Source organism: Ursus maritimus, unplaced genomic scaffold, assembly GCF_017311325.1.
Source record: "Ursus maritimus isolate PB19 unplaced genomic scaffold, ASM1731132v1 scaffold_2, whole genome shotgun sequence".
Classification (NCBI taxonomy): domain Eukaryota; kingdom Metazoa; phylum Chordata; class Mammalia; order Carnivora; family Ursidae; genus Ursus; species Ursus maritimus.
This window is the reverse complement of record NW_024424452.1, coordinates 67,041,843-67,062,122: the sequence shown is the minus strand read 5'-3', so window position 1 is coordinate 67,062,122 and position 20,280 is coordinate 67,041,843. Positions and strand designations below refer to the sequence as shown.

At 43.1% G+C, this 20,280-nt stretch overlaps 1 protein-coding gene across 1 annotated transcript in view; it reads right to left on the bottom strand.

The window, feature by feature from the left end:
• Positions 1–307: 307 nt before the first annotated feature.
• The window catches only part of EFCAB2 (EF-hand calcium binding domain 2), a 55,374-nt gene continuing 35,401 nt past the window's right edge, over positions 308–20,280 (bottom strand). Inside the window, exons 4-7 of the mRNA XM_040634489.1 lie at positions 5,593–5,672; positions 4,934–4,976; positions 4,763–4,829; positions 308–699 (exon numbers count right to left, since the gene is read on the bottom strand). Of these exons, the coding sequence (XP_040490423.1) occupies positions 584–699; positions 4,763–4,829; positions 4,934–4,976; positions 5,593–5,672 (306 nt within the window). The 3' untranslated portion in view covers positions 308–583. The remainder of the gene's footprint in view (positions 700–4,762; positions 4,830–4,933; positions 4,977–5,592; positions 5,673–20,280) is intronic.

The window sequence follows — 20,280 nt, the reverse complement described above, 5'->3', positions numbered from 1 at the left end:
TCGGCGACCTCAACTCCGTGAGCTGCTCCGCAAATGGTCACACACGTGCTGGGGCGGCACACTTACATTTTTACACTAGGGTCACTATCAGATGAGATTTGTAATCGACACTCATAAGGGATTAATTATTAATATTCATTTCAACAACTCCCCCTCCCCATCCGGATGCTGAAGGTTTCCTGTTTGTCCCTTTCACCACGTGGATGCTGGTCCTCACTTTGGTGGTCACTCTGCCCCCTCCCAAGACCTTTCTATGCCAAACCTTGGGTCATTCTGGTCATTCTTCATTCTATCAGCTTAATGAATCTGAAGGTCATCGGGGTTTTATTGTAGAAAATCCACAACAATCCACGGATAATGTTAAAATATTTTTAAGAATAAGCTTTCAAAGAATTAGCCGTTGGTCGTTCCATAAGGCTAGACCTACCAAACGAATTTGTGTTCATCTTTTAAAAACAAAGTATCGCAAAATAGTTGTCAGCAGGCACTAATTAGCACATGTAGGAATTATAAGATGTAGAATTAACAAGACGGGCCATCTCTACGGTCATCCTTTCAATGAGAAATTACGTCTTCCGGGCGCCTAGCTGTCGTCCACCACCATCATGGCTATGTAGTCCTTGTAATGAATGGAATTCGATTCGGGGTCAATGGCAGCGGACAGCATTTCTTCCATTTCTTCCTGAGAAAAAGGCTCACCTGGGAAGGACAAGAAGGGAGATTCATCACTGACAATCTTCTGATTGTTTTCTTTCTCTTTCCACCAGCCAGCTTCATTGCCCTGGAGCTGCCCAGGCCCCCGCTGGGTTGCTGGCTCCCCTCCCGGGGTCCTGGGGTCAGCACGTTCCGCCAGTCCAGAGATTCCAAGAGTGTGCTGTCATGCCCCCGGCAGATTTGGGACTATTTTACCTTGCAGACGTCATAGCTCTAGCAACCTATAAAATCAATCACTTCAGCCAACACAGCAGGAGAACATTAAGACACTGTTTATTTAAATTAAGGCTATTGGGATTGCCTAAGAATTCACCCAAAGTCCCAGTTTTCTAGGAGTCTAATTATTTTTGCAAGGGTGTGAGGATGGGACCACACGGACTCGATGCAAAATTGCTGAAGAGCAGACAGCAGAGGCTTGAGCTGTAACAACCGTATCTCTGAATAGTCCCTGACCAGGTCCGGCCAACTCCGTGACGCCAGCCGAGCCCAGGACAGATGCGCTCATCCGCCGTGTCTAAACAGCCCTCTTTGTTAGAGCTTGGCCCGTGTTGCTGTCAAATGAAACCAAACGTGGCATAGAAAATCTGTGGCTTTCGCTGGATTCAGACAGCAGCTGAGGACCATCTTGGACACCAAGCTGAGAAGCAAACTCAGGAAGAACACTGGAAATGCCGCCGACTACTTAAGAAAGAACTTCGTCCCGATATTAAGCAAAAATACAAAAACATCCAAATCACCACTTCCCTCTTCTCTGACCAGATGAGTTACTAAGGCCTGAGGATCACTCACCTTCTGAGCTTGTCACCTGCCACTATGAACAATGCTTTCTACGCTGGAATTCAGATCATACTATAGAAATTATTCAAATGAAGATCTTGATGACAATGATGATAGATTATCAAACAAGGGGAGAGTGTTCTTGAAACCATACTTACATCCTGAGAAAAGAACGCCTTCAGAGCCTACAGAGACAGATTCTGAATCTTTCTTATACCCGATTAAAGGCTAAGTCCATGCCAATGAACTCTGATGGGCACTACGGAAGGCCTTAACAGGTTACTAGTAGCAACCATTTATCGAGAACTCCTGTGTGCCAGATACTGACGACCTGCTTCAGATACGTTAACTAAGCCAACCTCCCAGGCACCTCAGTAGAGGTAGGAATTGCTACCCCACTTACAGAAGAGGACAGCAGAGGCGCCTCGGAGTCTCAGTCGGTTAAGCGTCTGACTCTTGATTTCAGCTCAGGTCATGATCTCGGGGTCCTGGGATCAAGGCCCGCACAAGACCCGCATTGGGCTCCCTGCTCATTGGGCTCCCTGCTTCTCCCTCCCCCCTTGACCCTCCCCCAGTGCACGCACTCTCTCTCAAACAAATAAATAAATGTAAAAAAAAAAAAAAGGTAGAGGACACCAGCACACAGATGCGAGGCCACCTGCCCCTGCCAGCGAGTGGCAGAGCTGGGATCTGGACACCGCCGTCCACCCCAAGGTCCGTGAACTCAAGGACGACACTCGACCACTCAGAACAAGGCCTTGTTCACAGTAAAATCCAGAAGACAGTCACACTGCTTCCTCGGGCAAGGAAGGAGATACGTAGTATTGGATTAAGGATGGGAGGAGAATAGCTTACTAAGAGCAAAATTTTGGGAGGCAGACTACCTGGATTCAAATGCTGGGCAAGTCACTTAAACTTTCTCTGCCTCAGTGTTCCTGTCTCTAAAAGGAAGTGATAATAATAGTGACTATTGAATATGGTCGTTATGAGCATTAGAAGTGTTATTATTTAAATAGCATTTAGAATGTTGCCTGGCACATGGTGACAACATGTGTTTGTTTAAAAAAATTCTTTTTCTTTAATTAATTAATTTATTTATTTATTTTAATGTTTTTTTATTACATTATGTGAGTCACCATACAGTACATCCCTGGTTTCTGATGCAAGGTTTGATGATTCATTAGTGGCGTACAACACCCAGTGCACCATGCAATATGTGCCTTCCTAAAAAAATTCTTTTTGAGACCTTCCCTGCTGCTAAATTCTGTCTGACACGGTACGTGTGCCTGGACATCTTGCGGGAATTTAATTCCGTGTGGTTTGTCATGTTCGTCCTGTGACATCCTGGGCATTCAGAATGCATATTTCCAATCTAATATTCTGCGGATACTGTGGAAAGTCACATTGTATCCACGGCAGTGTTTTCCCGATTGCTCCATGTCTATCAACAGCGTCAGCACAATACCCATCACCCAGGTCAAAGCCTCGGCCCCCACCACTGTCCCCTGCACTCCATGACTCCCCAAGACCCGTGGATCCTGCTGTAAACAGTCCTACCACAGCTCTCTCTCCCTTCCATTCCCACTGCCGCCACCAGCCTGACCTCACTGGGGTAGCTTCACAAATCCCAGCAGCCTCCTGACGGGTCTCGCCAGGCTGACCTCTCTCACTCCTTGACGAACCGCCAGCACCAGACGGACCTTGCAACAGCCCCTCCTGCACCATAAGGCCTGTGTTCTCAAACCCTACAAGGCTTCTGAGGTGCCCGCAGGGTGACCACCAGCCCCCGAGCCCAGGCCTCAACGGGCCAGCCCACAGATCTCCCCAGATTCATCTCCTGCTGTTTGCCAGCAAGACCCTCTGGGCCCTTTCCCCTCACCGACTCCGAGATATCACAATATCACCCTTACCCCTGCTCCCCGCTCTCGTTCACACTGTGTGATCAAGACACATTTCTCCATCAGCCCCTTCACACGTTCCTCATTCTTCTGCCCATTCATTCATTCATTCATTCAACACACATTTGTTGAGCATAAGACTTTACCCCTGCTCCCAGGAACTCACCCACACGAAGTCTACCATCCTGAGAATCCACTGTCTTATATTGTGAATTGTCTTACGTCACTTTTCCTTTCCCAGTATAATATCCTGGAGAAATGGAGGTTTTAGGACCTCTCACTGCACTTAGTGTCCCTCCCCCCCCCACCATATTCATGACAATGAGCTCTTTCTGGCCATTTTGACTTCATTATATTGCCTAACATGAGCCAGGTTTCACTCCCCTTAATTAATCCTTAGGATTAAGAGGCTGATGCCTTGAAAGCCACTCTCTTCCCATCAAAGTGAACCCCTCAGACATTTGTTAACAGTGTCACAAGAGCTTGAAAGCAGCCGTGACGGCCATGTCATTCTTGCCCTCGCAGCCTGCAGCCCACATCGTGGTGAGTCAGGTGGGCGCGGTCGAGCCAGCTGCGCCGATGGACGCAGTGTTAGTCTCCCCTCCTTGCAATTAGCTGCACTTTTGATTCCATCCCAAGTGACTGCAACTCTGAATCACACAGGACTCGATCTGCAAACCAGTGAACTGAACAAAGGACAGGAGACTGCGGAGGTGACCGAAAGGAGCATGGTTTCGAGAGAACGCGCAGTAGGCCACTGACATGCGGGGAAAGCAAACTCACACAGCAGCCGAAGCAGAGAGCGAGCTCCTCAAGGACATGGAGCACAGATAAGTGTCTGTGTGTGGGCACGCGTGCGCATGTAGAGGTCAAGTTCAAAGCAAATATAGAGCTCCACCAGCATAAAAAGCTCTAAGTCTTTGTGTGGATTCCATTCAATGGAGGCTGTATTATCTGTAAGTTCATCAACTGAAAAGCTCTTTAAAAAGGAATTTTTATATAATCCAATTCAAATCTCCAATCTAGTAACAGGCATTGATTTATAATGATTGACAGTTCATGTTTTCCAGGTGGCAAGGCTTTTATTCTGACAACTAGTCTAAGTGAATGGAGTGACTTCAATTTACAGAAGTATCTTTATACGTTACAAAATCCTATAAGGCAACAATCAATCTCCCCTAACCTACCCTTTGTCCACTTACCCCCACAAAGCAGAAACCACCGCAATAACAAAATAATAGGAATAGTAAATAACTCTTTGAACCAGAATGATTGACTTAAAAGTGTCCCCCAGAATTTTTCCATAATTGTTGCTAGATGATGTATCACTTACATAAGTCACGGTTATAAAGTAAGTAATAAGTCACTCTTACCTTCTTCGGTCATGTACTTGATCAGTTCTTCCTTGGTCAGAAATCCACGTTTCGACGGATCTAACACCTGAGAGAAAAGAAAGGGTAGATAGTATATTTTTTGTTTGGTGAATAAATTCTACCGGGTGAATTTTTCATATTAAATATATATAAGATCTGGAGCTTACGCACCTCAAATGCTCGAAGAAGGGTGTCTTCTGGAATTGGTCTGTATCTAATTATGAAGTAAAAGGAGCAAATGCCACGTATTTAGCTCAGTCTCTATACAATAAATGATCACATAAAATGAAATAAAAGCTGCTAATATGCAAGGATAATAATACTCCCCTCAGGGAAACCCCTTTGGATTTCTAGAGCTGGAAGTCAAAAGCACTCCACACCCACAGAAGATACTTAGTTCAAAATCACTGCCGTCCGTGATGATACCTATCAGCCTTTTTCATCATTATGAAAATCAACTTAGTTGGAAACAAAATTTCTACCATAAACCAGCTGTGGTAAGGGAACACTACACTTTCCTTAGAAAAAGAATTAGGGTGAATTCTCACTGACAGCTCACAATAGAAGATAATAAATATGTTGGTGATTTATGCCTTTTGTGGTCTTTTTGCTCTATAATTACACTCCGCTTATTAGATTAACACACATGTGGTTGATATTTCTAAGCACATTTCACCTGGCAGTTCAGAAGTACAGGGAAAAGTCAGAGGGAAGCTATCCCAGGATAAGTATTTGGCTGAGTATAATATACAAAGTGAAAAGCCAAGTGTTTTGAAATTAACATAATTCTGATCATTACTTTACCTTAACAATTGCATGTACCTTCTTACCTTCTTTCTAGTAGTACTTCGGTCATCACTGGAAGAAATTTTTCAAATCGAATGTATCCAGTGGGTTCTTCTTCCTCTACCTAAACTTTCAACAAAAAATAGCCATGTATTACTTCAGCAAATGTATTGAGAAACTCCTTTTCACTATGCCAAGGGCTAGGGGTTTGATAAAGAGCTTTCTTGGGCATGGTCTCTGCTCATAGAGTTTCTATTTGGTAGTGGTAGTGGAGACACAGATTAACACCAAAAAACAACAGAGCTAAGTGTCAAATTATAAACACAGTGAAGTGAAGGAGCTTGGGTCTATGAGAGTATAGAGCAAAGGAAAGTTCTAGGCCAGATCGGGAAAGGCACTCATGAAGAAATCACAACAGAGCTGATTTATAAAGTGTGAGTAGAAGCCAGCAGCAATGAGACTCCAGGTAGATGAAACTGAGTGCCCTTGGGGGCCAGGAGGCTGGGGGGCGTAGGGAGCAAGGAGGAGAATGTTTCCAGATAAGGCTGGAGGGAGAGACAGACACTGGACCTTGCAGCATCTTATGGTCCATGAAAGTGGCTTTGGTTGTTATCCTAAGACCAACAGGAGATCCCTCAAGGTCTGGTAGATCACACTGGTTATGGGCAAGGCGGCTTCTGTGGTGGGCTCAGCAGCTGTCATAGACCTTGGGTTAGAGTGATGGCCATGAGGGAGAAGTGAATGGTTTCAAGAAATATTTAAGTAGTAAAAGCAATAGGACCAGGGGCACCTGGGTGTCTCAGTCTGTTAAACATCCGAATTGGTTTCAGCTCAGGTCATGATCTCAGGGTTGTGAGATCGAGCCCCATGTGGGCTCCACGCTCAACAGGGAGTCTGTTGGAGATTTTCTCTTTCCCTTTCCCCCTACCCCTCGACCCGGTCATGTGTGCATGTGCTCTCTCTCTCTCTCTCTAAAAATCAATCAATCTTAGGGGGGGAAAAAGGCAATAGAACTTAGTGCTGCATCTATTATGGGCAAGGATGAGAAAGAAGAGAGGAGTCAAGGATTCTGACTTGCACAAATGGGACGGAGTGATGCTTTTCCCTACGATAAGGAACACGGGATAAGGTACCAGGATAGGGGACCAATCATATCTCAAGGACCAAAGTGCATATCAAATCACTGTAATAATTACTAAATGCCTACATGGTTAATGGAACTTTGTTATCCCAACACTAAAGAAGAAAACACTACACCTGAGAAAGAGAAATTTTGGTACCCAGCCCTGTTAGATGAGACGGAGAGACTCCTGCCCATAGGTTCAACTTTGATGGTGTGGCTGAATAAGACACTGTTGATCTGAACTTCCGTGTCAGGCTATTTACAAGGAGCTGTAAATTTTCCACTCCCTTTCAAAAAATCCTATTAAAAGGCTCACCTATCCCAATTCAACAGAGGACCTTTTAACAGATTTACTCCTTGAGCAAAAAAACGAGAATCTGTAAGTTGCTGCTAAGGGGAACACACTGTCGTGCAAATGACTATTTTTCAGTGTTTATACTGGATGCTCTCCCCTAGTATGAGGGGAGCCCTCAAACTCCACTATCAACAGAAAACGTTATCCATCTAATGACGGAATGATACTCCAGAATCTCTAAGCCCATCAACACAAGAACAATTGTTTCAGCCGCAGCTATGTACACGGCAAGATTTTGCAAATTAATGTTCATCTGGCTCCGATCTGCTTGAGTCGCACTCTGTAACCACCTACCCCAGGAGCCTCTTAAAAAGAAAATGTCAATCCCATGAGACGACCTTTGGAGGGATAATTTTTAAATTAAAATGGTGCACTTCTATGCTGATTACTCCAGAAATATGGTCCAGAAGCTAGAGCACTGGTTTGTTTCCCTCTCTCCCCCTGCCCCCAACAAATCACCGTGAACAGTCTCGACCTTGAGAGATCAAAACCCCTCTGTATTTTATGAGTATCCTCATCAATCTACAAATGGTTTGTAGTGTTCCAAAGGGAATTCACCTCTCTAGCACTCCCTCCACCACGCGAGAACTCACAACACATAGTATGTGCTCCAGAATGCTCCCCGGCTCCCACAGGACTTCCAGGAGCCCCCGGTGCTCTGAACGCTAGGGTGAAACTACAGTCGTTCGGCCCCGTCTATCTGAGAAGAGCCAGAACCACACAGAAACAGCGTGGAAGCAGCTGTCCGGCTCATCAGGAGAGCAGAGGAGGCACACGTTTTGGCTTTTTCTTTTTAAGTCAAAGACAGACAATGAGTAAACAGAGGACTTGTGGTTACAAAGGAAGAAAAAAAATAAGTAAATCCATCTCCATCTTGGGCAGACTGTGAAAATCTTTCTATGACCCAACACTGTCCTCTAGAGGCCACATCTAATCCCTTCCTCTACAAAAGCATGTCTACGCAAGGGCGTAGAAACAATACAACTATATGACCGTTCTTAATACACAGTGTTAATAACCTGTTTAATATATACCAGAAAATATTTTATATTATAAAAGGTTTTTTAGGATTTTATCTTTTGGGGGCGCCTGGGAGGCTCAGTTGGTTAAGCGTCCGCCTTTGGCCCAGGTCATGATCTTGGGGTCCTGGGATCCGCTGGAGTGGGGCTCCCTGCTCAGTGGGGAGTCTGCTTCTCCCTCTCCCTCTGCCCCTCCTCCCTGCTTGTGCGCTCTCGCTCGCTCTCTCTCAAATAAAATCTTTTGAACAAGATAACCTTTTTATTTTAGAATAGTTTTAGATTTAGAGAAAAGTTGCAAAGATAGTGCAGAATTCCCATTATACCACCTACCCGGTTTTCCCTGTTGGTAACCCTTAGATCACTATGGTACAACTTTAGTTGGTATGTTGTCATAATTAATGAAGTGATATTAATACATAAGTATTTACTACACTCCGTACTCTATTTGGACTCCATTTGTCTTTCTAAAAGTCATTTTTAGGGGTGCCTGGGTGGCTCAGTCAGTTAAGCGTCTGCCTTGGGCTCAGGTCACGCTCTCAGGGTCCTGGGATCGAGCCCCCATCTGGGCTGCTTGCTCAGCGAGGAGCCTGCTTCTCCCTCTCCCTCTGCTCCTCCCCCCACTCATGTGCTCGTGTGTTCTCTCCCTGACAAATAAATAAATAACATTTTTTTAAAAGTCATTTTTAAAATACGGTAATTCCTCTATCATAAAGAAATAAATTCTGGAAATCTGGAAACAAGAGTGGAAACAGGGGAGGATAAGATGTGGTTCTATTATTTCTGGTGCAGACAAGCTCGCTAAATTTATGAGGCCATAGCAAGACAGGACAAAAACACTACTTTCCAGAAACGTTATGCAATAATGGCTCAATGGTTATTTCGACCCACATATTAAAATGCCTTTAAGATTTAATAGAAATATATCACATATCAAACTATATTCCTGTGTGTGTGTGTGTGTGTGTGTGTGTGTGTGTGTGTGTGTGTAGACGGGGGATACATACATAGATAGAGGAGAGAGAGTTACGGGTTCAGTTTGTCCTCCCCAAATTCGTATATTGGTGTCCTAACCCCCAGTACCTCAGAATGTGATTTATTTAAAGAGAGGGAATTTACAGAGGTAATCAAGTTAAAATGAGGTAATTGGGGTGGGCCTTAATTCAATATGACTGATGTCCTCATACAAAGGGGAAATTTGAATACAGAGACATGCACACAGAGGGAGTGCCATGTGCGCATGCAGACAGCCATCTATAAGCCACAGCAAAGGGCCTGGAACAGACCCTTCCCTCACAGACGCCAGAAGGAACCAACCCTGCCGTGCCTTGACTTTGTACTTCTAACCTCCAAAACTGTCAGTTAGTAAATTCCTGTTGTTTAAGCTATTTGTGATACTCTGTTACAGTAGTCCTACCACACACGCACACGCACACACACACACACACACACACACGACACATCGTAACCCAAAGACTTTGAATCGCGATCAAGCTAAAGTCCCTATACTTACCAACTGGAGATTAACAAAGCAGATATTTGAAATTCAGAACTGATCTTACAAGAGTTGATACAGAGAAAATAATGCAGCTCAGACCTACTCTCTGCAAGAGAAAACTCAATTAACTGACTTAAAATGAAATGAACTCAAGAAAGACCCCCAGGTTACAGAGGACATGTTGGAAAAGACTAGGAATTCATGGCCATTTCTTCACTCTGAGCAAAGCCCTGGGAAAACCCACTTCTCTTCTGTACTGGGGAGATTCTTCAAAAAAAAAAAAAAAAAACACAGATGTTGCCTCTCTCATGGAAAAATATCACAGTATATTCACCATGCTAGACCAAGCAGATTCTGACTAACCGGCCTCCCTCCCGGCCTCCTCTGGAACAGGGAGAGCAGCAGGTGCACCCGACGCGGCTGCAGCAAGCTCGCTGAGACGTGCCCTGAGGCTCTGTGAACCGTGAGTCTGTCATTATGACGACGACGTCTATCCGCAGCGCACACACCTGGTTCTCTGTCGTGCAAGGACACCTCCTCCTGAAAGAACTGATCTCTGGTGCTGGAATTCCGGCACCACCTCCCTGCTCACCAAATGGACCTAACTTGATCATTCGGAAGTTCGGTGCCGCCTTCCATCTGTAAATGCCACAGGGCTGTGGCGACAACGCACTCACTCCGTGGTTGTGCCCAGCCACGGCCTAGAGGACAGGACACGCACCTGCCCCTCTGCTGCCCCCCCCCCCGTGCCTCCTGGGACTGACCGCTCGGACGGGGTGGGGGGGGCACCGGCCAGCCCCCAACACATCCCTCCTCTTCGAGAGACAAAACCCAACCAAACCGACAGATCTTGTTACCGCCAACAGGAACGAGGCAAAGTAAGTTATCATCCGGTTCGCTTCAGCCACAAGGAGCGACGAGGGGCTGCAAAGGAGGTAATAGCTGGCAAGCAGCCTCGGCAGCATTTATGAATGCAGAAATAACCCCCTTTGCAGGAAGCCCCCCCAGCTCTGCCCTCTAGTACCACTTAGAGCGAATTCGTGTTGCTGGCAGCTGTCCGCGGGCAGACCGGGCCCAGATCCGCCCGGCCGCTCCTGTCCGAGGACCAGGGCCGAGCAGGTGACCTGAACACAACACGCTGCTTCACGGCCACACAAAGGGCCCCCATCCTGAAGGCCACCACGGAGCTTGCAGACACCCCAGTCTCTCTGCCCCCTCCTCCCGGCATGAAGAAGGCTCAGTAAATACCTACAGTGTGGGGTTTTTCAAAATATCAACATTTATCTTAAGTCTCAAAGCCTGAGGCAAATACTGCTTCTCACTCCACTTTGGCAAAAGTCCTTTTTCTCTTTCCCTTCCTCCCTCCCTCCCTTCCGTCGTCAGAGAGAGAGATAGAGAGAGCACAAGCAGGGGGAGCAGCCTGGGATCATGACCTGAGCCAAAGGCAGACACTTAGCCAACTGAACCACCCAGGCGCCCCTAAAAGTCCATTTTCTTAATTTGTTTTGCTTCCGGAAGTCAGGCACAGGGAGGTGAAGTGCCCACCTTGTCCGTAACTGGGTCAGGTGTTTTGATGGGACCACGGCCCAGAATTCTTTACCCCCACTCCCATAGTGAAATCACCAGGCCGTCCCTTTTCTCATTAAAGCATTATTTATTTTAATGCCGGACTCACTGAGTAGGTGCAACAAAACACACGGTGAAAATTCATTTCTCCCCAGTGACACAACCCTCAGTCAATAAACTGAACTATTTCATGCTTCACAAACGCAAGATAATATCAGTAGTTAAGACGGTTTATAAAGCACCTACCTTTCAACTAGTTCCAGGTCACCAAGTAAGATATACATACCATTTTTTAACTATTTGTAGTAAAAAAATAAAAACAAGAACCATGAGCTATTTCAAGTTAGACTCTAACACATACTCAAATTTTGACATAAACCATGTCTCAAAATGAAAACAGTACAATTTAGAAAATATTTCTCTACCTTGGATGAAATAAAATAATAACAAAAATTCATTGGCATTTGCCAAAAAAAATATCTTTACAAATGAAAAATCTTTTTTTTTTTTTTTTTTTTTTTGAGAGCAAGAGAGAGCATGAGTGAGGAGAGGCAGAGGGAGAGAGAGAGAGAAAATCTTAAGCAGGTTCCATGCTCAGTGTGGACCCGACTCAAGGCTGGATCCCGGGACCCTGAGATCACAACCTGAGCCTAAATCAAGAGTCCAACGCTTAGCCGACTGAGCCACCCAGGTGCCCCCAAAGGAAAAATTTAAAAAGTCACCTACTTTAGAAAATTTATTTACTACAAACATTCCAGAGGCTGTTGTACAAAAACGAGGATATGTGATTCTTTCAGGTTAGAAGTCCCTTATTAATATGTTTCAAAAAGAGTTTGAATCATCTCTCGGCTCGACCATCAGAAATGCTAAGAGTCAACAAGTGGCTAAACCGGATAATTGATAAGGTCCCTTCCAGCTGTGAGTTTCTACACCTTGAAGCTACAGGGGGAATCGGTGGCTGTCAAGCCATTAATTTTCCTATTTTATCCCCTTGTTGGGGGGGAAGATGTCAGCTAAACTAAACTGTACTGTAAGCTTACAGTCATGTTAAAAACATGCACAGGAAAAGAATATGGAAGGAAGTTCACCAAAATATTACAATGATCATATTACGGTGCTGGATCATTAGAAAGGCTTTTACTCTATTTCTTTAGAAATTTCCTGTATGTATTACATCACAATAAAAATTTGAAATGAGAGTTTATATTAGTCTCTTGTTATGGCTGTTTCATATAAAATTATGAAACGCATTTATTTATAAATATTCTGTATTTATGTAAGAGAGGGAAAACCACTTTTACAGATTGCTCTGGGTTTTGTTTCCTGCTGTTGATCGCTGCTTTAGCACCATTCATTGATTTCCTTCTAACTACAGATAGATTCCTTGTACAACACAATCCCCTCAACACCCCACCCCCCACTTACCTATTTCTGAAGTCATGGCTAGTAGCCGTTAATAGATAATCTCCAAAGTACCTCTTGGTTTGCAATTCTTCTATTTAATTATTTTTAAGATTTTATTTATTTGAGAGAGAGAGAACCAGAGAAGGAGCAGGGGGAGAGGGACAAGCAGACTCCCCACTGAGCAGGGAGCCCGAGGCGGGGCTCGATCCCAGGACCCTGAGATCATGACCTGAGCCAAAATCAAGAGTCCGCCACCTAACCGACTGAGCCACCCAGGCGCCCCAATCGGTCTACAATTCTTTAACTCCGGCATCTGACATTAGCACAGATTAGAACAGATCCCCTCCCTCCTCCCACCTTCTCCGATGCCAGGATGCTTCGGCAAAATAGAGACAATGTCTCTTACATCACCAGCTACTTCAGAATCAGAACACAATTACCCCCACCCCTTCCCAATCTCTGAGAAGCTTGGCACCACTGGAATCTGAACGCTGCGACATCTCAGGGCTCACCTGGAATCAGGACGATGCAGTAAAGGTTAAGGTGGGCGGACACGGCCGCTTTACAAGTACGTGGATTATGTAGATTTTACTCTACTAACTAGACAGCCATTTCTGAAGTTTCAAAGACAAAAATTTCTCAGAATACTTCACCAATTAAAAATAATGAGAAACTGTGATGTGGGACCTTTGGGGCTTGTGGTAGGTCTGGTGTGGTAGGATATTTTTCATCCAAGAGGAAACAGGAAATGACGCAGTCGAATCATTACATTGTTTTAGCCTGTTACAGGGGATATCGAGCACGTCGATGTCATAAAGGCTTCTCACCACAATTTAACATTAAATCACTGACCACAGAAAATGCAGCTGAACATTCATTTGTGGGTGAGTTTCTTCATTTAGCTAAACCAATGGGACTGAACACAATCTCAAATATTTCAATGCCTATGTATTTAAATTTTTGATGTTCATAATTTCAAAGTGTTTGAAACTATCTTGAGCCAAATTACGATGGAGTTTCTTCAGTTTTCTTGTGTCTCTGTATGCCTGGTACCTGACACGTGGTAAATGCTTGATAATTATTTGATGAATGAACGATTACCAGCTCGTAATAGTTTTTAATTACTTTTACTTACTGGAAACTTGGCATTTTTGAGCCCATGAATCAGATCTATTTTACAACTCTTCTCTCAAGTACGTCTGCGGTGCTTTTGAAAGCCTGAATTTTCCACTCTTCTGATATTAGGTCTTGCAAGAGCAAGAAGAGACAGTGTAAGAAATGTAATCATACCCAGAATATTGCTGGGCCCATAGGAAATGGTAGAGCTGGTTCTTGAACCAGAACGTATCAGGCTTTGTTCTCAGTGCTAAGGGTGCAGTGATGGATGAAGCAGAGACTCTGTGCCTTTAAGGAGTTTCTATGACACAGTGAGAGACAGACACATAAATCGGGAACTTCAGATTATCCTGAACACGACAGACAAGACACAAAGGGTTGTACTGTCAAATCAGATTCGCCAGAATCAGAGATCTTATCTGATATCAAACCTCCAAGGATATAGAGTCACAAGCACCGGTGAGCCATGAGGCGGTTCGGGATGGCAACACCATCTCCGAGAGGCTTTCTTGCCACATTAGGACTCCCTCTGGCCCAGATCTAAGGCATCAGGTGTTTAAGTGCTGTGGGTACTTGGAGGAAGAGCAGCCCGGAGCAAGGGGAAGGGGAAGAACAAAGACTCTGAGTAGAAGTATGCAGGACATAGTCAGAACCAGCAGGGAAGCCAGGATGTGAGCAAAGACAATGGCAGGAAGTGACAGGCCTGACCACCTAGGGCCTTGTCAGCTGTGGTGAGTAACAGGACTTTGGGCCCTTTTCCAGAGTGAGCTGGGCACCTCAGAAGTAGGGTTCTGAGCAGTGGAGTGGCGGGCTCTGACTTCACCTCTTTTAAAAGCATCCTTTTTGCCTGTCCTGTAACAAGTAGACCGCAGGGGACCAAGCACAGGGACAGAGAGTTCAAAGGCCGCCGTGGTAGTTCAGGGAGATGGGACAGTGGCTTGGACCAAGGCGATGGGTGTGGAGGTGGTGAGAAGGGGTCAGTTTATCATCTGAAGGCAGGATACAGTGTCAGTACAGCGTATAATGGATCTTTTTAAAGTTCAGTTTTACAACCTCTGGTTTTCAAAACCACGTGACAGGGATTCATCTTCCCTGCACTGGTCCCCTGTGCCTGCAGTCCTGAGGGTGGGGGTCTACTCCCTTCCTCTCTGCGCCCAAAACATCCCTCCCTTCCCAGGGTCAGTCCCACAGCTCCACTTGGCTCTCAACCATGTTTCTGCCCTTCCTACCCTCTTGGATGTGGCCCCTTCTCTCTCTTTAGCCAGGGAGAGTCTACGAGTCTTTGGGTCATTTTCTGGGTTATTTACATGGATATGCGTGTTATCTAGTTGTATCTGTGGGACGAGGTGAGCTTAAGGTCTTGTTACTCTGCCATCTTGCCCGGAAGTCCCATGTTTGACTTCTTTTGCTTAACATGTTCTTGCTGAAATTCATCCATGTCACATGTGTATCATATTTTGTTCCTTTTTATCACTGAGTAGAGTAGTGGTCCACAGTATTTATTTATCCATTCCCCAGTTGATGGGCATTTAGGTTATTTTCAGTTTGGGGCTATTATGACTCATGCTATCAAGAACATTTGGTTACAAGTCTTCATGTGGACAAAGACTTTCACTTTTCTTAGGTAAATAGTTACCAGTAGGATTGCCAGGTTGTATAATAAGTGTTATGTTTATCTTTATAAGAAACTGGCACAGTTTCCCAAAGTGACATTCCTACCAGCAATGTGTGAGTTATAGCTGTTCTAAATCCTTGCCAACATTTAATATTTTCAGAATTTAAATTCTCGTGTATGTATGGAAGCACTTCATCCTCCCCAATGGGTAAAATGTTCATCATTTCTTATGTGCTTGTTGGCCATTAATACATTTTCCTTTATGAAATGTCTATTCAAATCTTTGGCCAGTTTAAAAATTGGGTGGCTTGCCTTCCTAATATTAGTTAAAACAGATGCTAATATATTCCGGATACAATGTCAAATAAATTATTTGCAAAAATTTTCCCCCAATCTGTGATCTGCATTTGCTGGTTTGTTTTTAACTGTGTCATTTGATTGGGCAAAATTTTTTAATATAGATGAAGGTATTTGTTGATTGTTGTGCTTTTCTTTTTATGGTTCATGCTTTTGGTGTCTTATCTAAGAAATGTTTGGCTGACCCGACATCACATGGTTTTCTCTCTGTCGTCTTCCAGAAGTTTATAGTTTAAGCTCATCTATTCAGGTCTAGGATAGTACATGTGGAGTAAAAGAGTGAAGATTGTTTTCTTTCTATTCAGATACCCATTTGCTCCCACACAATTTATGGAAATGATGATCCTTTCTTGGTGGAACTACTCTGGCACCTTTGTCAAAGATGTAAGGATGGTTCTATGCCTGGATCCTCCAGTTTGTTCCATTGGCTTATAGGTCTCTCAGTACAAATATCACACTTGTCACAGTAAATCTTGCAATCAGGTAGTAAAAGTCCACCCTTGTCCTTCTTTTCCAAAATTATTTTGGTTATTCTAGCTCCTTTGTTTTTCCAAATTTCAGAATCAGCTCATCAACTTCAAAAAAGCTTGCTATAATTTTGATTGAAAATGTACTGAATCTATTAATCAAAGAACTGCCCTCTTAATGTTATTTTGCAATCCACAAACCTGTGTATCTATCCCTTTAACTCTTAATTTCTCTCTACAGTGTTTGCTGTCTGTGGTGCATAAGTCTTGCCTTTATTTTGTTAAATTTATTCATTATTCTATTTTTATGCTTTTTTAAATGGCGTTGTTTACTTATTTCATTTTTCTTATTGTTGGTTTCTAATTATAGAAATACAATTGATTTTTCATGTTGACCATGTCGCCTGCGATCTGGCTAAGTTCACGTATTAGTTCTAGCGGCTTTTTGGTGAATCTCTTAGGATTTTCTACATGAGAAATGATGTTGTATGAAACAGAGTTTCCCTTTTTCTTTTCCAAACTTCGTATCTTTTACCATTTTTCCTTACCTTATTGTACTAGCTAGGACTTCAAGTAAATGATGAGTAGGAGTGATGAACGCAAGCATCTGTGCCACATTCGTGATTGTAGATAAAAAACACTGAGTATGATTTTAGCCTTGAATTTTCATAGCTGCCCTTGGCAGGCTTGACAAGTTTCCTTTTATTCTTCATTTGCTGAGTATTCTTCTCTTCCATGGGTATTGAATTTTTCCAAATGCTATTCCTGTATTTATTGAAATGATCATATGGTCTATCTACTTTGTTCTGTTGGTGTAATAAAGTACATTGATTTATGCTGAGCTAACCTTAAATTCCTGAAATAAACTCCACTTGCTCATGACGTATTATCCTTTTTAACATATTGTTGAAACTGATTTGATAAAATCTTATTAAGGACTTTTTACATCCATGTCAGTAAGGTCTGCTCTTCTTTGTAATATGATTGTCTGGCTTGGATATCAGAGTAATGCTAGCGGTTTTTTTCTTTTGTTTTGTTTTTGTTTTAAAGATTTTATTTATTTGACAGAGAGACAGCCAGCAAGAGAGGGAACACAAGCAGAGGGAGTGGGAGAGGGAGAAGCAGGCTCCCAGCGGAGGAGCCCGATGTGGGGCTCGATCCCAGGACCCTGGGATCACACCCTGAGCTGAAGGCAGACACCAGAGTAACGCTAGTGTTATCTCTTGTGATGTTTCCAAAAAGAGTTTTGTGTAGATTAGTGCTATTTCTTCCATAAATGTTTGAGAGAATTCGCTAGCAAAACCATCTGAACTTCTAGTTTTCTTTATGGGAAAATTTTTAATTATAAATTAAATTTTCATAATTGATATGGGGCTATTCAAATTCTCCAGGTTTTCTTGGGTGAGTTTTGGTAATTTGTGTGTCTGAGGGAATCTGTCCATTTCATCTAAGTTGCCAGGTTTATTAGCATAAAGTTGCTCCTTTATTATCCTTTTAAAATGCCTGAAGGATGATAAACCCTCCTTTAATCTTGATGTTGGTAATTTGTCTTGATCTCCTTAGCTAGAAGTCTATCAATTTTACTTGAAAAGACTAGTATTTTGCTCTCAGTGATTTTTCTCTGCCCGTCTTCTATTTCACTGATTTCTGTTCTTCGTAATTTTCTTTCCTTTTTTTTTTTTTTTTTTTTAAAGATTTTATTTATTTATTTGACAGAGATAGAGACAGCCAGCGAGAGAGGGAACACAAGCAGGGGGAGTGGGAGAGGAAGAAGCAGGCTCATAGCTGAAGAGCCTGATGTGGGGCTCGATCCCAGAACGCCGGGATCACGCCCTGAGCCGAAGGCAGGCGCTTAACCGCTGTGCCACCCAGGCGCCCCCGTAATTTTCTTTCTTATATTTATACCGGGTCTATGTACCTCTTCTTTTTCCAGCTTGTTAAGATGAGAATTTAGATAATTAAGTTTAGGTCTTTTATTCTTTTCCAGTATAAACATTTAAAGTTGTAAACTGGTCTCTAAGCACTGCTTACCTGTTTCCCACAAAGTTAGACATGCCGTATTTTCATTAACATTCAGGGCAAAATATTTTCTAATTCCCCTTGTGATTTCTTCCTTGATTCATGAATTATTTAGAAGTAGGTTGCTTAATTTCAAATATTAAAGGATTTCCTAATTATCTTATTCTCAATTGATCTCTAACTTAATTCTATTTTTTATTTTTTTAGTTTAATTTTAATTTTTTTTTTTTTTTTTTTTTTAAGAAAGAGAGCATGAACTGTGGGGAGAGACACAGTGAGAGGGAGACAGAGGATCTTAAGCAGGCTCCACACTGAGCACACAGCCCAACATGGGGCTCGATCTCACAACCCTGAGATAATGTCCTGAGCTGAAATCAAGAGTCAGATGCTTAACTGAGTCACCCAGGCACCCTTAATTCCATTTTTAAAATCAGAGAACATATCCTGTATGATTTTAATTTTTAAAAATTTATTGAGATGTGTTGTATGGCCCAGCACTTAATCCATCCTATTGGACATCCCATGTACTCTTGGAAAGAACATTATTTTGCATTTGTGGGTGTATGTCCTATTAATATCAATTAGGCCAGAGGGACTGGTGGTTGATCGTCTAGGTCTTTCCTGACATTTTAGGTAGTTGTTCTACCAATTATTTAGAGGGCTGTTGTAAGTTCTTTCCATGGTGGTGGAATTGTCTGTCTCCTCCTCTCATCTGCCCATTTTTGCTTCACGTCTACCGCGGCTCTGTCAGTAGGTGCACAGACATTTATCATTTATATACCTTTCTGATGAGTTGACCTTTTAAAAAATAAAACTCACTCTACAAATGTCAAAATCTTACCAACATAGGTCTTATTTTCCAAACGACTTTTAGTTCTCCTTTCTAGTTACTTTAAATTCTCCACAATTCCACTTAGGTTTGAACTTCAAAGACTGTTGACCTCTCCATACCCTTCCCACCGGTCCTGAGACGCTGTCATGTCCTCCCAGCTCCCACACGGAAGATCCTGGAAGGATCTGACTTCTTAGTAAAGGAAGAATTGTTTGGTAACCTGTATGTCAATAAAATTGGGGTATTAACTCTTGCCACAGTTGTTGAGTTTTGTGATATTCCAAATGTGCCGAGATTTGGGGCAGTTTGGTAATCGCAGAATACGAAGCACAGGGATCAAGGCCAAGTGACTTTTAAACGATCTATTTTAAGAGCAACATCAGATCTCATATCACTCTTTGGAATCAAGGGGCTGACATTTAGTACGTACTTGGACTAAAACTCAAGGGAATGGCAACTAGAGACCGGCACACAGGTTTTGATGTTTTATCAAAGAATTTTAGAGCATTGTCATGTTATTGCATTTTAAAGTAAAAAAAAAAAAAAAAAACAGAAATAGTTTCATTTCTGAAACTACTACAGAGCACTTAGCAAGAAGACATTCACCCTAGAGCTTTACTATGTGGAGCTCAGATTTTCTAAATGTATTTGATACCTACGAATATCTATGTGCTTTGTTCCCCTCACTTATTTGGGAAACCTCAGAAAGGACAGTCACGCCCAAAACTTCTTAAGCATATAATTTGAATAAATTGTGCACAAGGACAGAAAAACACATATAGGGCTTAGACAGCACAGTGACCCCTACTGGTCCAACTGCCCTAAACGTGTGTGTAATTTTCAAAGGTTGCATCAATATATCTAAGAAAGGGGCAAAGACAAAATAAAAACATTGGGACCCAAGCATCTACAGTGATGATCTGCTCTAACCCGCGGGGTCGCTTCGGTAGACAGCCACCTACAGAGCAGACAAACTGAAATATATGTTGAGGGCCCAAGTGACACATGAATCCTCACAGTTATCAGATTTGATCCTCATAAAGACACACTTTATTATCGTTGGCTTCCTTCTGTGGCTGTGGAACCATGCTTTGAAAGCGAGGAGCCATGCTTTGAGAGCTGTGAGTGGCAGCTGTGGGACTCGAGGGTAGACCTCCTGACCTCAGACGGGTGTTTATTCTACTTTGCAGAGAAACTTACAGATCAAGATTGGCAAACTTTTTCTGCAAAGGACCAGACAGTAAATATTTTAAGCTTTGCAAACCATATGGTCTCTGTCACAAGGACTCAGTTCCACTCTTGTAGTGAGAACACAGCCAGAGACAATATGTAAATAAATGAGTTTAGCTGTGTTCCAATAAAAC